Below are 15,425 nucleotides of genomic sequence, written 5' to 3'. Positions count from 1 at the left end.
CCGAGACTAAATAAAACACTGTTGCAAAGATCTAGGAGTGTGTTGGTTGCAGCTGGAACACACACCTTACAAGTTAGACATCCAGGTAATAGACGTGTGGAACGGGCAGGACCCAGATATGAGTATACGGTAGAAATATGACATTTCACTGCATGTCCGTCACGCTATAAAAGGCACCAGAAACTCTGAGCCAGGGCTAAAACGCATGGCTTTGTATCAATCTCTTCCTTACTGGCGGTAAAACCAGTACTTGGTTGTCCCCTGGTTGTGGGCATAAGTATCCAATCAGTGGCAGGAGTCGTGCATAAAGCCTGGCATCTGTTCTCGGAACTCCCACAAACAGACATCGTAGTGGATTTGACGCGCTCTTTGGTTTTTGCATACTGTGCAGAATCTTTCATCATGTTCTGATAGAAACAAAGCCCCACTTCGACTGTACAAAACCAGCAAACGGGTTGCACTCATGATGGAGTGGAGAGAGTAACAATACAAGAATGGCTGTCTACCTACGAGCCCCAAAACGTGTGTTTTGCTACAACAACTATACTGCTGATTCCCAACCGGCAGGTTTCTCTGAACGAGGAGAATGAGGCAGCAACGGCTGTCATCAACCATCAAGCTGTCACAACCAGGGGATCTTACTGGTGGAGCGGCCAGTGCGGTTACTCCTCACGCTCATCACAGGGAGAAACCCATAAACTCTGCCACCACTCACGTTAAATTTTTGCGTTGCCCCATTTTCCCGAGGTTGTTGGATGGCTGCCTCTCCTCTTTTCACTGGCAGCTGTAAAATCTATCTGACAGCTGTGATTTACGACGCAGCACAGCCATCGAGTGCCTGTGTGTGTGTGTGTGTGTGTGTGTGTGTTTGAAAGTTGCTAATGTGAGCACGTGAAATGCCCAAACTGCTGCTGTGCTCAATGTTCAAGCAACCCGGCGGGGCGCACGGGTAGAGGGAGCCTCCGCCAGCGCGCAAATGTCCCGACACGGACCCCTTTGATGGCGTGTACCGACGTCAGCAGACCGAGCACGGTGCATACCGACTGGGAAGTTCTTTTAGTACCCAAACCCCCAGCATGCAACACTACGGACACCACTGATGTTCAGACCCCATTGCATCTCCTGTCCATTTCTACAATATAGTTCATATTAATTCTACCCTCTGGTATCCTTGGAAGTGTTACAATGGCCAGTACCATTTTATTCCATGTGTCCATCCAGGCAAATTGGTGGATCCAGATGTTATATGCATGGAATCTACTCACATAATTTCGCTTTGCTTTTGGCGTGAACGCAGCATTAGTTACTAATAAGCAAAATTGATTTCATAATAAGTTGTACTAACGATTCAATTATTTTTCATTTACATTCATGAATTCAGTATATTAATTAGACAAAGGAATCAGCCACATACATTAACTGGCTCATTACTGTCACATTGGTTTTACTGGGACAATTATAAGGGCTAAAATGTGACATCTTTCGCAATAATATTTTCACAGCTTTTCATCAATTAATTTGTTTAACAAATATGGTTTATATGACCAGTTTAGATGTAATGATTGACAGGTTATTGAAGCATTACAATTGTAAGATGTGTACTTAAGTTGTTTTAGAAAACAAAAACAAGCCTTTTCAATTTCTTAGCAGACAAATCCACTGAACTCAAGCATCAAACAACAACCTTTTCTCTGTACATTTCCAGGATATTTTAAGTCAATTCTTATGGCTACAAAGATGACAAAGACCTCAAAACTGTATATTTTCCAAGTTTGTAAAGGCACAGAAATAGTCGTTGTCTCGTGTTGCTGTGGATCCTCGGGCGCTCTTGGGTGGTCATGCTTTTCTTCTAAAGCAGCCGTTTCATTTTGGAATTTTAAAGTGTATTTTGTCATCTCGTGCCTTCCTCAGTACATTTAACTCCACCGTCCTCCCCGCCTGGATGCCCATGGGTACTCTGCGTTTGTCACATACCAAGGCCGGTTCAGACGCAGCGGCGCCCCGCTGCTCACGGAGAGCAACGTGTGCGAGGATGGGGGGAGACGCCATGATGCCGCTGTGTGGGCGTGCCAGGCATCTGCCCCACGCTGTCATCCAGGGAGCTGAACTTCGTACCTCGCGCCTTCTGCCATCGCCAGGCAGAGAGGTACCGTTGACAGACAGCAAACGGGGCGCAGTGGGTTGAGGAGAGGAGGGGGCGGGACAATGACTGGTGCCTGATGAAAAGGGTTGTGGCAGCTGACAGAGGGCGGGATAAAGCGTGCACACACCCTGAGAGGACGGATGTCAGAGGTGGTGGGAGGGTGCAGCGTGCTGCGCAAGACAAAGTGGGGGCTGAAGCTGTGTGCAGGTTTATGTGGGGAGATTGGAAAGTTTGAGACAAACCTGCCGACGACGGTTCACATTTGTTATGGGAGAATGGATGTTATATTATTACATTACAGATATGACGCGCCGTCTGGTTCCGTTACCACGAAAGATTCCCCTCAGCCGACCCATGAAGGGTCTCTGTTCGCCAGATACAAATGGTCCCCCCCCCATCAGTCTGTTACAGTCAATACCGGCGTGCTAATCAAGGCTAATTACACAGAGACGGGCGGACACAGCTCATTTCCTACGGTGACGGAGCGCCGCCGTGCCACTAAATAAAGCGCTGCACATAATCAGCCGTCGCTGGGTAAATGAATGGGACCGTGTCTGCTCTTTCGTTTCCATTGTGTCTGTTGTCAAACGTTAATCGGTCTGGCTGAGCTTTTTTTTTTTTTTGCCTTTCCCGAGGCTGTAAATCTTGTTATGCGTCTGCATACGGTTCCTTCGAATACTCAAATAGGAAACGGCGAAATCAATTAAGAAGCTGCACGTGCCGTTATGTGAAAGATTGTTCCAAGTAGGTTCAAAATCGTTTTTCAGTGACTCAATCCTTGTGTGTATGAACATGAGAACAGTCCGAGGAGTAACAGAAGGAAGGTGGTTTGGAAGAACGGGAGGAAAGGAAGCGGTTGTGTGAGGGCCGAAGGATGTAAGGACCGCTGAAAGGCAGAAACGTTGTTGGGAAAGTCGCTTCCACGACGATGGATTGGGAGCTTCAGACGGGCAGATCCCCCCCCCCCCCAGTCCCCCGCCCCCCTCCAAGTTACAAAAGCTCATTTTGGAGAATTTGCTGGCACGGCAGAAAAAGCCTCTGTTCCCCTCATTTTCCATATTTCATACACGGCCCATTGGCGAGCATCGTCTTTGAGTGTCATGGCTTGGCACATTTATGAGAGGTGCCTTCAAGAATGTGGAAGAAATGCTTAAGTTCAGCATTTTGAAAGTCACTGTGCTCTCTATGCTAATTCCGTAAAACTGCATAGGAAAGGTATAACACAAGCATCTCACTATATATATATATATATAATTATAATATATATATATATATAATTATAATATATATATAATTATAATATATATATATATATATATATAATTATAATATATATATAATTATAATATATATATATATATATATATAATTATAATATATATATATATATAATTATAATATATATATATATATAAAATGTAATATGAGCCATGTAAGAATACAATTATCATTTTATTTAGGTATGACTAAATACATAACTTGAAAAAGATGAAAAGGGCAGTGCGACAAAATATTAGGACAATGCATATTAAAATGTCATTAATAAACAATATTCTTATCCAATGCCAACATAGATCAGCAGTAATGTTTGCGATGAGTCAGAACCTCTTCCAGCAGCAGACAGTAGAACTACTGAAACATTAATAAAACAGACGCAGGGTCCTTAATAGAAATAAGCCGTTTTTAATCCTTACGTACCGTTTAAGATGAGTAATCGAGATATACTCTGTCCACCTAGTCTCCTCCCAGCTGGCTGTGCCTGGAACACCTCCCTAGGGAGCCGCCCGGGGAGCACCCTTACCAAACCACCTCAACGGGCTCCTTCCCGCGCAAAGGAGCAGCGGCTCTACTCCGAGCTCCTCACCCTGTCTCTAAGGGAGACGCCAGCCGGAGGAAACCCATTTCGGCCGCTTGTACCCGTGACCTAGTTCTTTTGGTCACGGCCCATCCTTCATGACCATAGCTGAGGGTGGGAACCAAGATCGAGAGCTTTGCCCTCCGGCTCAGCTCTTTTTCTGGTAAAGCGAGTGCAACACTACTGCTCCTATTCTCCGGCCAATATCACACTCCATCTTCCCCTCACTCGCAAACAAGACCCCGAGACCCCACTGGCAATTTTGATGAGGGAACCAGTGCGAGGCCCACAGCGATACAACATCCCAGCACATCTGTACAGCAAACGGTACTGTCAGGACAGGACCAAGTACACTTTCATCCATCTCATTAGTTAGGGGACATTGCACAATTCCCTGCATAGCTGCACTCATCTAATTTACCACATGTGGTGAGTGTGGTTACCGATGGGTTCTTGTGGGCTTAAGGAGGCGGACACACATACTTCTTGCGGTTCAGGAATGCTTTCTTTATTGATAATGGCACAATAGAGCAACCATTTCTCCGTCCACCCTTTTTCTCTTGCCGGATCGCCACTGTGTTGTTTAAAGGGGAGAGACCCAGTCAACCTAACCTGATACAGCCAAGCCTCCAGCTGGCATAGTTCCCCCGAGCCCACCCGGCCCCCTCTGCAGCCGAGCCAAACCACGGCCCACCGCCACCCCATGTTGATGCAAACACCTGTTCTGCTGCTCTCTCTGTGTTCAAATGTGTGATTCCACATGTGCACACACTGCGCTGAATGAATGCAGCCTTCCATCCATCAGTGGGGCAGAGTTGCCGTCTCAGAAGGGCCCATTAAAGCAGTGTTCTTATAAGGAACCCAACTGAAACAGCCGCCCTGGACACTAATCTGCACTTACTGTAAAGGACCAGCGAGTCTGTGACCTCACCGACGGCCGAGTGAGCAAAGACCTTTTCTTCGGCTCCGTGGCCCGCTAGGATTGTCTTAAGTAAGCGTGTGACCTCGTCGCCGCGGCTAGCTGCTAACTGCTAACCCGATGGGCCCTAAAGCTGGAGCACTATGCAACTTATCAGGAGGGCTTCCGGCGGGAGGGGCAATAAAGCCATCAGCGAGGGGAGCGGCACACGGGCCCCAAAGGCCCGCTTAGTCATCGTTTCTCTCGGTGAGGCAGAAAAGAAAGTGCCACCTTTGTTCCAGAGGCGATAAGGAGGAGAGTGAAAAGGCCAAAATCAGACGTGTGTAATGCTGATGGACGTAGTCGGTTTGCTGAGCGAAAGGCTCTGGTGGGGGGGAGATGGGGGTGGGGGGGGGGGGCCCAAAACGCAGCATCAGCAGAGGTGTGGATTTGCTTGGATGAATGGACGCGGCTCAACGAGGAGTGGAGGGTGGGGGGGGACAAGGTGGGTATGGAGGATGGCGGGGCGCTGAGACACGGCTAATACCGCCAGTGAGCTGTGGCCACCTGAGTAATTACTACTTTGGCGGTCAGGCTAATCCCCGGAGCAGAGCAGCTGACTCGGGGGGAGAGAAGATCGGCGGGACCCGGTCACCCGACTTCAATTACACAGAGAAACACACCTGTCTCACGCTGGGAAGGTGGGGAGGGGGGGGAGTGAGGGAGAGACAGTCCTCCGTGGATGAACGATTGGGATCTTTAAACAAATACACACAGCGGCGTGGCTTCAATCCAAACACATCATGTTTACCTCGGACTTGTTTTCTTTAGAGCCGCGGCTTCCATCGGCCACCGAATACAGAACGGAAACATGTGGCACAAATACAAACACTCATTTGTAAGCGCCTTTGTCCTGAATTGATTGACAGTTGTGATTTAATACAGATGCTACTACGAGTAGTTCTACTCGCGTTGCATCCTTAGATAACAGCACATGCGGCATAATTGTTGATGATTGTTTACATTAGACATAGTAAACATAAGAGTAAAACTTATAATAAACACAATAATACGCAAAAATAAAATCCATATGTTCAATAATATTAGTAATAAAGCTGTATAGAATTTATATTTCTATGGGTGATGAATATATGATTAAATGTGGACATTTTCTCTTATTGAAATTATATTTAGTTTTCTTTTGTAGCAAATACTCTACATGCCCTAAAACAATTTTAGACAAAATAAAAAATTGTCTCAAAAGAACTCAAAACAAAACAGATCAAACAGAACAATTCATAGCATTTTGACTACGAGACGTTGATCAGTCTGCTGCAGAATGAACTTCAAACTTTCCCAGACAAGCGAGGCCAAACTGTCTAAAAAGGAGAGAGCGCTCACTCGTCTCCTTCCAGCCGATAAACATCAAAAGTTGATCCGAGCCTCCCTGTCCCTGAGACGGGTTACCTTTGCGTTCGGAGCGTTTCTTGCGCCTCCTCTTGAACCTGCGTCGGATCAGGCAGTAGTAGGAGCCCGGGCTGTGCGCTCCGCTGGTGAGAGGCGCCATGCCGCCGCGAGGAGACCGACGAGGGAGAGCAACGCGTGCACCTGACGGGGAGCTCAGCCTGCACACATGGGCTACCCGGGACGACCACACACCTCCACCGCTTCTTTGTTCCTACATCTGTCCTCCCCGTGTATCCAAGTTATCACTCCCCTCCTCCCTCCCTCCCTCCCTCCCTCTCGCCGTCTCTCTCCTCCGCTGACTCCATGTTCGCCCTATCAGTAGTCAGCGAGGGGGTGAGTGTAAAAAGAAAAAGGGAAAAGAGGGAGGAGACTGGCGGAGGAGTGATGGTTGGGAGCGGAATCGAACCCTGCACCGACCTGGTCCCCCTCTCAAAGCATCGCACGTGTCGGAGCGGCGCGTGAGGACTCAATACAACCGCAACATGCACGCACACACACAAACACACACCTGCTCATACAAATAGATCACCCGTGTAATGCTGAAATGTAAAACCATGCTGAAATAACTATCTCTTGTGCTTGCGTTGCCTTGGTTACCTCACCAGGAGTGGAACGGTGCGAGGCCTCTCAGAGAGGCTCTGCTCACCTCTAGTGGTGATCTCTGGTAATGACGCTAAACCACATTCGAGCAACACCTTTTCCTTCTTTTGCCCCCAACTGCCCTCTAATGCTCAAAATGATGATGATTGTGGCTGAATTAGTCATTGTGTGCGTTTTGTTGACTGGACGGTCGACCAAGTGTCTATTTTGAGACACAATTGGGTCGGGTTGGATAAAGAGAAAGAAAAAGAAAAGTGACAACCCCAATGGGAAAGAAGTCTCACCTTTGGCTGTGCAGTGATGTTTGTGATCCAAGAAAGACCTGATGGAAAGACAAAGTAGAGGCTCAAAGTTAGTGATCAGTGGAGTTACTGCCAAACATCTGGATTAGTGTGCAACAGATGTGGTGCCACATGGAGATCATGGTGGATAAGAGGGAGAGAAAGGTTCACACACTGGTGATTCTTTAACCAGGTTCTTACAATAACTGGTCTGCGCCGGCCATAAACCGGCAAAATTGTTCTAAAAAATTAATTCATTAAATATAATGTGCTACAATGAGAGCACTTCGTTTGGCAAACACAAGGCCCCTATTCTGAAATGTGATGTGCTGGTTCACACAGTGATCTCCACTAGATCAAATAAACAAATTTATTCCTGAATGATGGGCGGAAAACGCGGTTATTAATCCTAATAAACTAAGTCTCATATCATTGAATGCTCTTTTAGCAAAACCAGCCACCGTCTGCTACACATATTTTTATGTCAGAGAGAAAATCCATAGAAATCAGTTGCGACTCCCCAGCAGAGAGGCGCCAATCAATCCGCTGCCCACAGAGCCAGCGGCCGGGCGGCAGCAGGTTTGGTCATTTGTCACACTCCCACATTCCGCCGGACACTTTTACGCACGCGAGCCGCCGCGTGCACGACAGTTTGACGCCGGCACACGCTAGCAAAGACGTGACATCACAGCCAAGATACGAAGCTCACAATTTGAAAGGAGGGAGACGTTTCATCAGACGGACGCTCACATCGCGCCGTACGACCTTGTCTCACCCTGAACATGACAGTGTGGTGATTAGTTACAGCTTTTCACAGCAATGATAAAAGGGCATCTTTGGGCATCAGCAGGTGGCGCTAGTGGACACGTCAGGCCTGAGACCTAAATGGGGAACCGAGTAGAATCCCTTGAGGTTCACTCGTTGGTTCAAACCCCTGTTGCTGTTCATGAGAGAAAGACCTTCCTGTACCACTGTAACCAAGTGCCATGATATCATTTTTCATACGCTTATTCAATTTGATACAAATCCCAGTAATTATTCAGATTCAACACTCCAAAATGCAAAAAGTGCATTGTATTTTTTTTAAAGGAAAATAATTGACAGAACTAGAGTGCTAACTAAGCCTTAAAGCTCCGTCGTAAAAAGCTTGAAAGGAGAAAAAAGAGAAAAAGAAAAAGTGAGCAGGGGAAATGAAGAACGAGGAAATGAAGAGGGGGACATAAGGCAGGCGGGTATGAAGCGGTGAGGGGCAACATCTTTAGGTGTCTCAGTCCAAAAAGAGGTCTGACCTCTGGGGTCGTCTCAGGTCAACACGACCCGACTTCCCTCCTTCCGCTCGGCACGCCAAGAGGTTTTTTCGGGTTGAGCTAATCGAATTAAAGTCAACCGAGCATAAAGAGAGCAACTTAAAAACAGTCAAACAGAGAAGAAAATAAAAGGGCAGTAGGAAGACGGTTTGGAGCCAAAGAGGAACGAGAGCCAGCACAGAGATTTGTGATTCTCCGCCAGAGGAAGCGGACGAACCTAAATCACCCCCCCAGACGCCTCGTCTGCGCAGGCCAACGCTGACCACGGACCGCCAAGTCCCGCCACAGCCGCCGCGGCCCCCGCCGACTTTTGTTTTTGTCTTCGCTCTGCTCTCACCGACCAGAGAGAGAGTGGGCTCGGACCTCGTCCCCTCCCCGTCCCCCTCCACGTCCCCCTCCATGCATTGTGTGTTTCCTTCAGGGACGTGGGAGCGAGGGAGACCCACTAGAAACTCGACCAGTGGCAAGAACCAGCTTCACCGGGGGGGGGCGCGTCCATCTGTCGGCTCCTCGGTGAGTGGTCCTCGCTGTGGACTACAAAGCACCACGCTCTAAAAATAGATTTAGTGGGAACGGCTTCTCAAAACCATTCCGTCTGAAATTGGTAAGCCAGTAGCAGAGAATAAGAGGAGCTCGGTCCCGGCGGATGTACCGGCACTTCCCAAAACGGGGTCACATGTCAGTTACCGGGGCGTCATTAAACTGACATGTCTGCATTATTTTTACAGGGCGAGCACACGAGACCCTTCGGCTGCACCAAAAGGGGCTCATTAGTGTTTTTAAGCATTGCTAATTAAACTCGGGTTTAACAAAAATAAGCCCTCTGTCCGACGGGCTCTTTGGAAAAATGACGACCCTCTATCCTAGAGGAGAATAATGGAGGAGAAAGAGCAAAAAAAAGGCACTGCGTCCCCTCAGATGCTGAGATTTGAGAACACAAAGACAAACTTTTGTGTCTTTAGTGTGTGTCGCTGAGGCGAACCAACCACACGCTTATGTCGTACGGGCCAGAATACCTGAAACCTGACAGTGGAGAAGACTCTAAGAGGCGGGAGGGGTGGGGGGACGGGGGGATTTTGTCAGACGGATTAGCAGAGACAGGGAGAGCCTTTTAGAGTGTGTGTGTACGTTTGTGCTGCTCAGATTGGTACTTGAAGACGAGGGATGAAGAGAGACGGGGAGGCTGGACGAGAACGGGGTTAGTGAGGTTGATGATGCGAAAGAGGGAGACAGACAGAGGGGAAGGGAGACAATGAGTGCGTGTCTGTAAACCCTGACCTCTAGCCCCCCCCACACAGACACAATGTCCCGCCCCCCTCCCCCCCGTGACCTAGCTTTTTCCCCATACATGCCTGTACAGTGCCACGACTTTAATTAAATCCATAACTTAATTAAGTGTGTGTGATTTGTTGTGCGACTGACTGTGTGCGTTCGTATGTATATCCGTGTGCAAAGGACAGAAGGATCAGCCGTGCACTCTCCATCCCCCCTCTGTCAATGTCTGCCAGTGTGTTTCTGTTCTACTGACGGTTGTCCAGCAGAGGGCGCCACGAGATAATCACACATTCTGCAGCACGTCCACGCAGAGCGTTCGGATTGGAATTTTCATGCTGTTGTTGTGTGACTGGCCAACACGTGCCATGCGGCTTTATCAGTTCAAGGGTCAAGCCCGTGGACGGCGCGAGGAAAGGGGTGTGGAAAGCAGGTCAGGGCCCCAGGTAGCAGACACACGTGCACACGCACAGCGAGGTGCTAAATGTCAGCGACCAATGGGGAATGTCACACTTGACACCTTCTCGGTGTCACAACGGTAGACCCTCCGGAGACCGTGCACGCACGCACACACCAAAAGCCCTGAAACCGTCACGAGGCCGTTTTGAGGAACCACTTGTCAGTGCACCCCCCCCTCCGCCCCCGCAGAGCTTTTCAGTATTCATGTGCGAGCTCCACGAAATATTTTAAGGGGAATGACTGAAGCATTCTGGGTAGTGGGGGTCAGAGGTGCATATTTCGGTGCTGCACTCATTGAGGTGATCCCCATGGCAAAGGACTAGAGGTGAATATGTATTTGTATTTATACATTTGTTTGCCTCTTTGTAAAAGTGGAGCATGCTCTCTAGACGCTGCTCCGCTTTGCTAAACAAACTTTTGGAAGAAAACCGTCTCAGTTCAGACACTTTTCTGTGGTATTTCAACATGATTAGGAATTAATAAATAAGCTAGTCAAACTACCGACATGCTACTAATATACATACACATGCATATAGCCGTTAAATGATGATTGAAAAGTGCACGAGGACAGCAGGAAGAATCACTAGTTCAACATGTTCCACGATCAAATCTAAAATACACGCTTTATAAAGGGATTAGTCCTTCATGAAGTTTAGTTTGTTTAGAAAAACAAACTTTTAATCATGATTAATGCATTTCAAAATGTGAGATTAATTAGTTAATATTATCTATTGACAGCCCTAATACATACATAGCTTTATGTTTTTAAATGCAAATGTTCTTATATGATTTTGACTTTCAGCAAAGCTAAAATTGAAGGTCAGTGTTTACATCTGAGTTAGAAGGACAGGTAGGACACATGTTTAGGAAGTACTGCTGCGTTGGAAGACCGCATCTGACCTTTCTGTGAAACTTGTGTTAATGGATTAACTGTTAGGATACTTGGAATGAGACCAGAGGAGAGAAACTGAAAGAACTAGCGTTAACTGGAAAGCGCACCACGTGTGGGTCTCATTGCAGGGAGAGAATATTTGCTGAGCACGGCATTCTTTTCCACGGTTAGCAAGCGTGGAAATGGGTGTGTTTGCGTACAAATCACACAACCATCTAACAATTATCTATGAACTACCCAGACTTCCAAAACCCTCTTGTGATTTCTGGCCACTTGCAGAAATCTGATTATTCCAGTAAACATTTTGCTTTATTCTGCGTCGTTTACCAGCTACATTCTCAGGCGCCTGGTTCTGCTCTAAATAGGAGGGCCTGTAAATAGCAATGACTTTATTCTTCCCATGGGAGTTCCCTTCGGCTCCCGAGACCGCCACCAGCTCCCGCTGCTGGGTGTGGTCCCCCTCCTTCACCAGCCTCGGGCCCTCGGCCTGGGACACATCCGCTCCACTGCTTGTGGTGGACGGGTTTTTTTTGGCAGGGTGCTTGACCAGCAGAAGCGTGTGAGTGCGTTTGTGTGTGTACACACACACACACAATGTCCTGGATGCAAGTGGGAACAATGGCCTGCTCTGTCTGCCCCACTGGCAACATACACACTTGAAGGGCAACGCCAACAAGCTAGAACAAAGGGCAGTGGACGTATTTGCCATGAAAAACAAAAGGAAGAGTTTACTTATCTTGAGCCGCAGTGATTGCATATGAAGCCATATTTCATACCTATAAACCCACATGATGTCATCACACACGCGTGTGTGTCAGTGTCCGCGTAACAAAAGGAGGCCTTTCCCTTTGGGACGTGACGACCGCAGGTGGATGCCGATCGAGCTGAGCCGCTGTGATTGCGTCTTTCCTCGCGTCCGCTCCGACTCCGATGAGCTGCTGCAAGAACAACATTCTAAAAACAATCTCCGGGAAATCCTACACGATTTGCATGTTGTCATAGCAACACGGACACCATCAAAGTGGCTTTTTTTCAGGGTGCAGGTTTGGGCTGCACGGGTTCCGGATGTGGTTTTTGGAAGACGTGTTTGATCCATTAAGTTAAAACAACAGCAGCAGCTTTCGGGAGGGGGGGGGGATTATTGACATGACGCTCCGAGCCAGTGTCACGTACTTTTACCAGGAGATGTCAGCAGAACATACCTGATGTTGTAAGGATGCTCGAGGACGGTTAAATAGTGAAGGGATGATAAACCTGAAGTGGCTCCACGCATCCACCCACACCTCATTTGCAAACCGTCTCCACCCCGCTCCCCGCCAAGCGGTGCGGCGGAGCACCACATGGTTCTCCTCGCCTTTAGCACTCCCCCCCCATCATATGTTGCAACATGGATGTCAGCACTTTCCTCCTGTGACGAATGAGCCCCTTCTCTCGGCCTGTTCGTCAGCGTGGCCCGCTGTGTGCGCGGTTGACGGCACAACCTCCCATTTCCTGCGTGTGTTGCAGAGGAAGAGGAGGAGGAGGAGGAGTGGGGGGGGGGTGAGGTCACGGCGAACAAGAAACGGAGCCCTGCTCGTAGAAAATGTGGGTATTTAATTAACAAGGCACGGACAGACGGGCCGAGGTGGCGCGAGGCGGACGGATGATTAAGACTGACGGCAAGTTGTTTCGGAGAAATATTAAAAGCTGCCAAAGAGAAAAAGCCCGGCTCGCTTTCAAATGTCAGCGCTCCGCTCACAGAGGGAAACGCGCGCCTGCTCGGAAACTATTGGATTGACTAGAGAACAGACGCGAAAAGGGTTTTTACTGCACCGCAATGCGGTTTGACATTGAGAATAACGACTGCATTCACAGGTTCACACACACACACACACACACACACACACACACACACACACACACACACACACACACCTCGAAAAACAAGCACCGCGGGGACGGTGTGACAGGTGAGGATTAGCCAGTGCGGTAAGCCCCGCCCCCGCAACGAGTCCGTAAAGCCCCCGCTGTCACTAACTTGATTAATATTATTTGATTTATCTTGAAAAATAAAGAAAACCAATTTCCGAGTGAATTATACAGAAGGGTCAAGAACTTGAGTGCGATGGAAATATCCAGATATCGGATAAAGACGGACCTCCAAAAGCTGCACACCACTGAGTTCAAATGAAGCCCGCCATCAGCTGGACATGGGGACAGAGGACAATGACATGAAAGTCAACAATCATTAAAAGGCACGAGTAGCCTTCGGTAACTAGTGTAGCATATATGCTAACGTTAGCCAATAATGCGCTAACTTACGCCCGGCATTATGCTCACGCCAAATCATGAATTTGACCGCAGTGTATTAAAAATAGCGCCCAAGTAAAATTGTTCTCCCTTTCTGCTGACTCTCGTTTGCTGAATTTAGTTGTTTGCCACCAGGGATAAATTGTCCTCATGCTGCTGCAGCAGGGGGGAGGACTAAGCATTACCAAAGTGATATTCTGCTATGCTGTAACGAATCCTTCTCCGCAGTGGGTCCGGCCAAACAAAAAACACAAAAAAGCAGCGGGCAGCGAATGAAATGAAGGCTGCGGCGCGTCAGCCCACGGGAACCCGCCGGCCCCGCCCCAAATACCCGCTCGCCAAGTCCCCGCTGGGTTCATCGGCGACTCTGCCCCCGCTCCCCGTCCAGCCCTGCCTCTGTTCTGCAGAGTGCATAGCAGACTTGAAAGTGACCTGATGAAACTGCACCCGGCGAGTTGGAGGTCAGAAGCGCTTCTTTCCTCCCTCACCTGCTCTGATGGGACGAGCCTCCCTGTGCTGAGGCCCACGCAGGTCTACACAGTGTGTGCGAGTGCGTATCAAAGGGAAAGCGCGTGTGTGTGTGCGCCCGTCCTCGCTGACTGCGTCTATCTGGGTCAACCATCTGGGGAGCTGCCAAGGCCCTTGGTAAAGTGGGCATCTGTCCATCACAGCTGGCAAGCCAAAACACACACAGACACACAGGGCGGGAGGGGAAAGCGTGGCGCCACCAGGTGACATCTGCATTGCCACCGCCCAGTCCAAGTCCACCGAGCGCTGCCACCTGATCCCCACTCGCGTGGGGGGAGGCGGCAGCCCGTGACGGTGGGAGGGGTGGAAGCGCTGTGGGAATCAGCCTGGTTGTAATCATCGGGGAATGTGCGAGTACACGCTTGTGTTTATGTGCATGTTTGCATACGTGGATGTGCGCCCTCAAAAACATCGGGCACAAACTCACTGAACAGGAATGTGGAGTCCCGGCCAACAAGCTTTTCCAAAACGGAGCCTGAACCGAGCCCCTTTCACCCCCCCCCATCCGACCCTCCCGCCGCACAATGGCGGTTTAGGCTTTCCCATGCGGCTTTCTTTAAAGCGGTCGCTCAGAGATTACAACGGAGGTACTCCGAAAAAGTAGGACACGGACTGTTGCTTTCGTCTTCTTGTATGTATGCGTGTGCGCGTGTGTGTGTGCGTGTGCAATTATGTATGTGTGTGGCAAAAAGTGTGTAGAGTAAAATAGGCTGAGGAAGGTAAAATAAGAGCCCTTTGAGGTGGGGGAGCTTTATCAGCAGGGGACATTTCTCGAGGATCAAGCAAATGTGTGTAAACACGCACAAACACCAATAAATTATTTTAAGACATTACCTTACGTCGGTCTGTAAAATCAATTGTACTATTTCCAGGTGAGCCTGTTAGAGGTGCCTGGGAAAGAAATACAGAGGTAGTGACAGCCGGTTATGGGCCAGGTGGCGGATGAGAGCGGACCTGAAGAAAGATGTATTAAAACCGTGTCTTTGATTACGTTCACAGCCTCCTCCAGGTTATCCCAGACAAATTACCGTTCAGAAAAGTAGCTTCAAATACATATAACAATGAATAAACCCTCAACTGCCATCTTGCAGAAGCGAGATCTGTGGCAATATGCAAGGCTTCCAGACAATCCTAGCAGCGCGGTCTGCTCTCCGCCCAGGGAGAGGGCCGCTGGGAGGCCGTTGAGCAAGCCAAGCCTAACCCCAGACCGCTCGGGTTAGTTTGGCCACGGGATGGGTCCCCAGACAGAATGTGCAAATGCAAAATTTAGAGGAACTCGAGCACAAGGTAGAGCTGTTTAAGGGAAAAAAAAGAAAAAGGAGAAGACATCCAGTCACACTCGGTACGATGACGCTGCCTAGAACCGAAGCGACAGCATCCTGGCGCGTTGTTGTCGGTGTCGATGTGCCAGGCGGTGGGAACCACAGAGGGCCA

The 15,425-nt window shown here is 48.8% G+C and overlaps 1 protein-coding gene across 6 annotated transcripts in view; it reads right to left on the bottom strand.

Moving 5' to 3' along the window:
* The window catches only part of adarb1b (adenosine deaminase RNA specific B1b), a 99,978-nt gene that overhangs the window by 24,359 nt on the left and 60,194 nt on the right, over nt 1-15,425 (bottom strand). For 4 of the 6 annotated variants that reach the window (XM_040200822.2, XM_040200823.2, XM_078091405.1 and 1 more), the window contains one exon: nt 7,248-7,285. The exons of 1 other annotated variant lie outside the window; for it this stretch is intronic. Coding sequence is in view for 1 of the 5 variants with exons in the window: in XM_040200820.2 (XP_040056754.1) it covers nt 6,364-6,463 (100 nt within the window). In the remaining 4 variants the exon portion in view is untranslated. Of the gene's footprint in view, nt 1-6,363; nt 6,576-7,247; nt 7,286-15,425 lie in introns of those variants that run through there. One more of the 6 variants, XM_040200820.2, reaches the window with a different exon arrangement.

This window comes from Gasterosteus aculeatus, chromosome 16 (assembly GCF_964276395.1).
Source record: "Gasterosteus aculeatus chromosome 16, fGasAcu3.hap1.1, whole genome shotgun sequence".
NCBI classification, from domain to species: domain Eukaryota; kingdom Metazoa; phylum Chordata; class Actinopteri; order Perciformes; family Gasterosteidae; genus Gasterosteus; species Gasterosteus aculeatus.
Note: the sequence above shows the minus strand (reverse complement) of the source record. Positions and strands in the feature narration are given on the sequence as shown.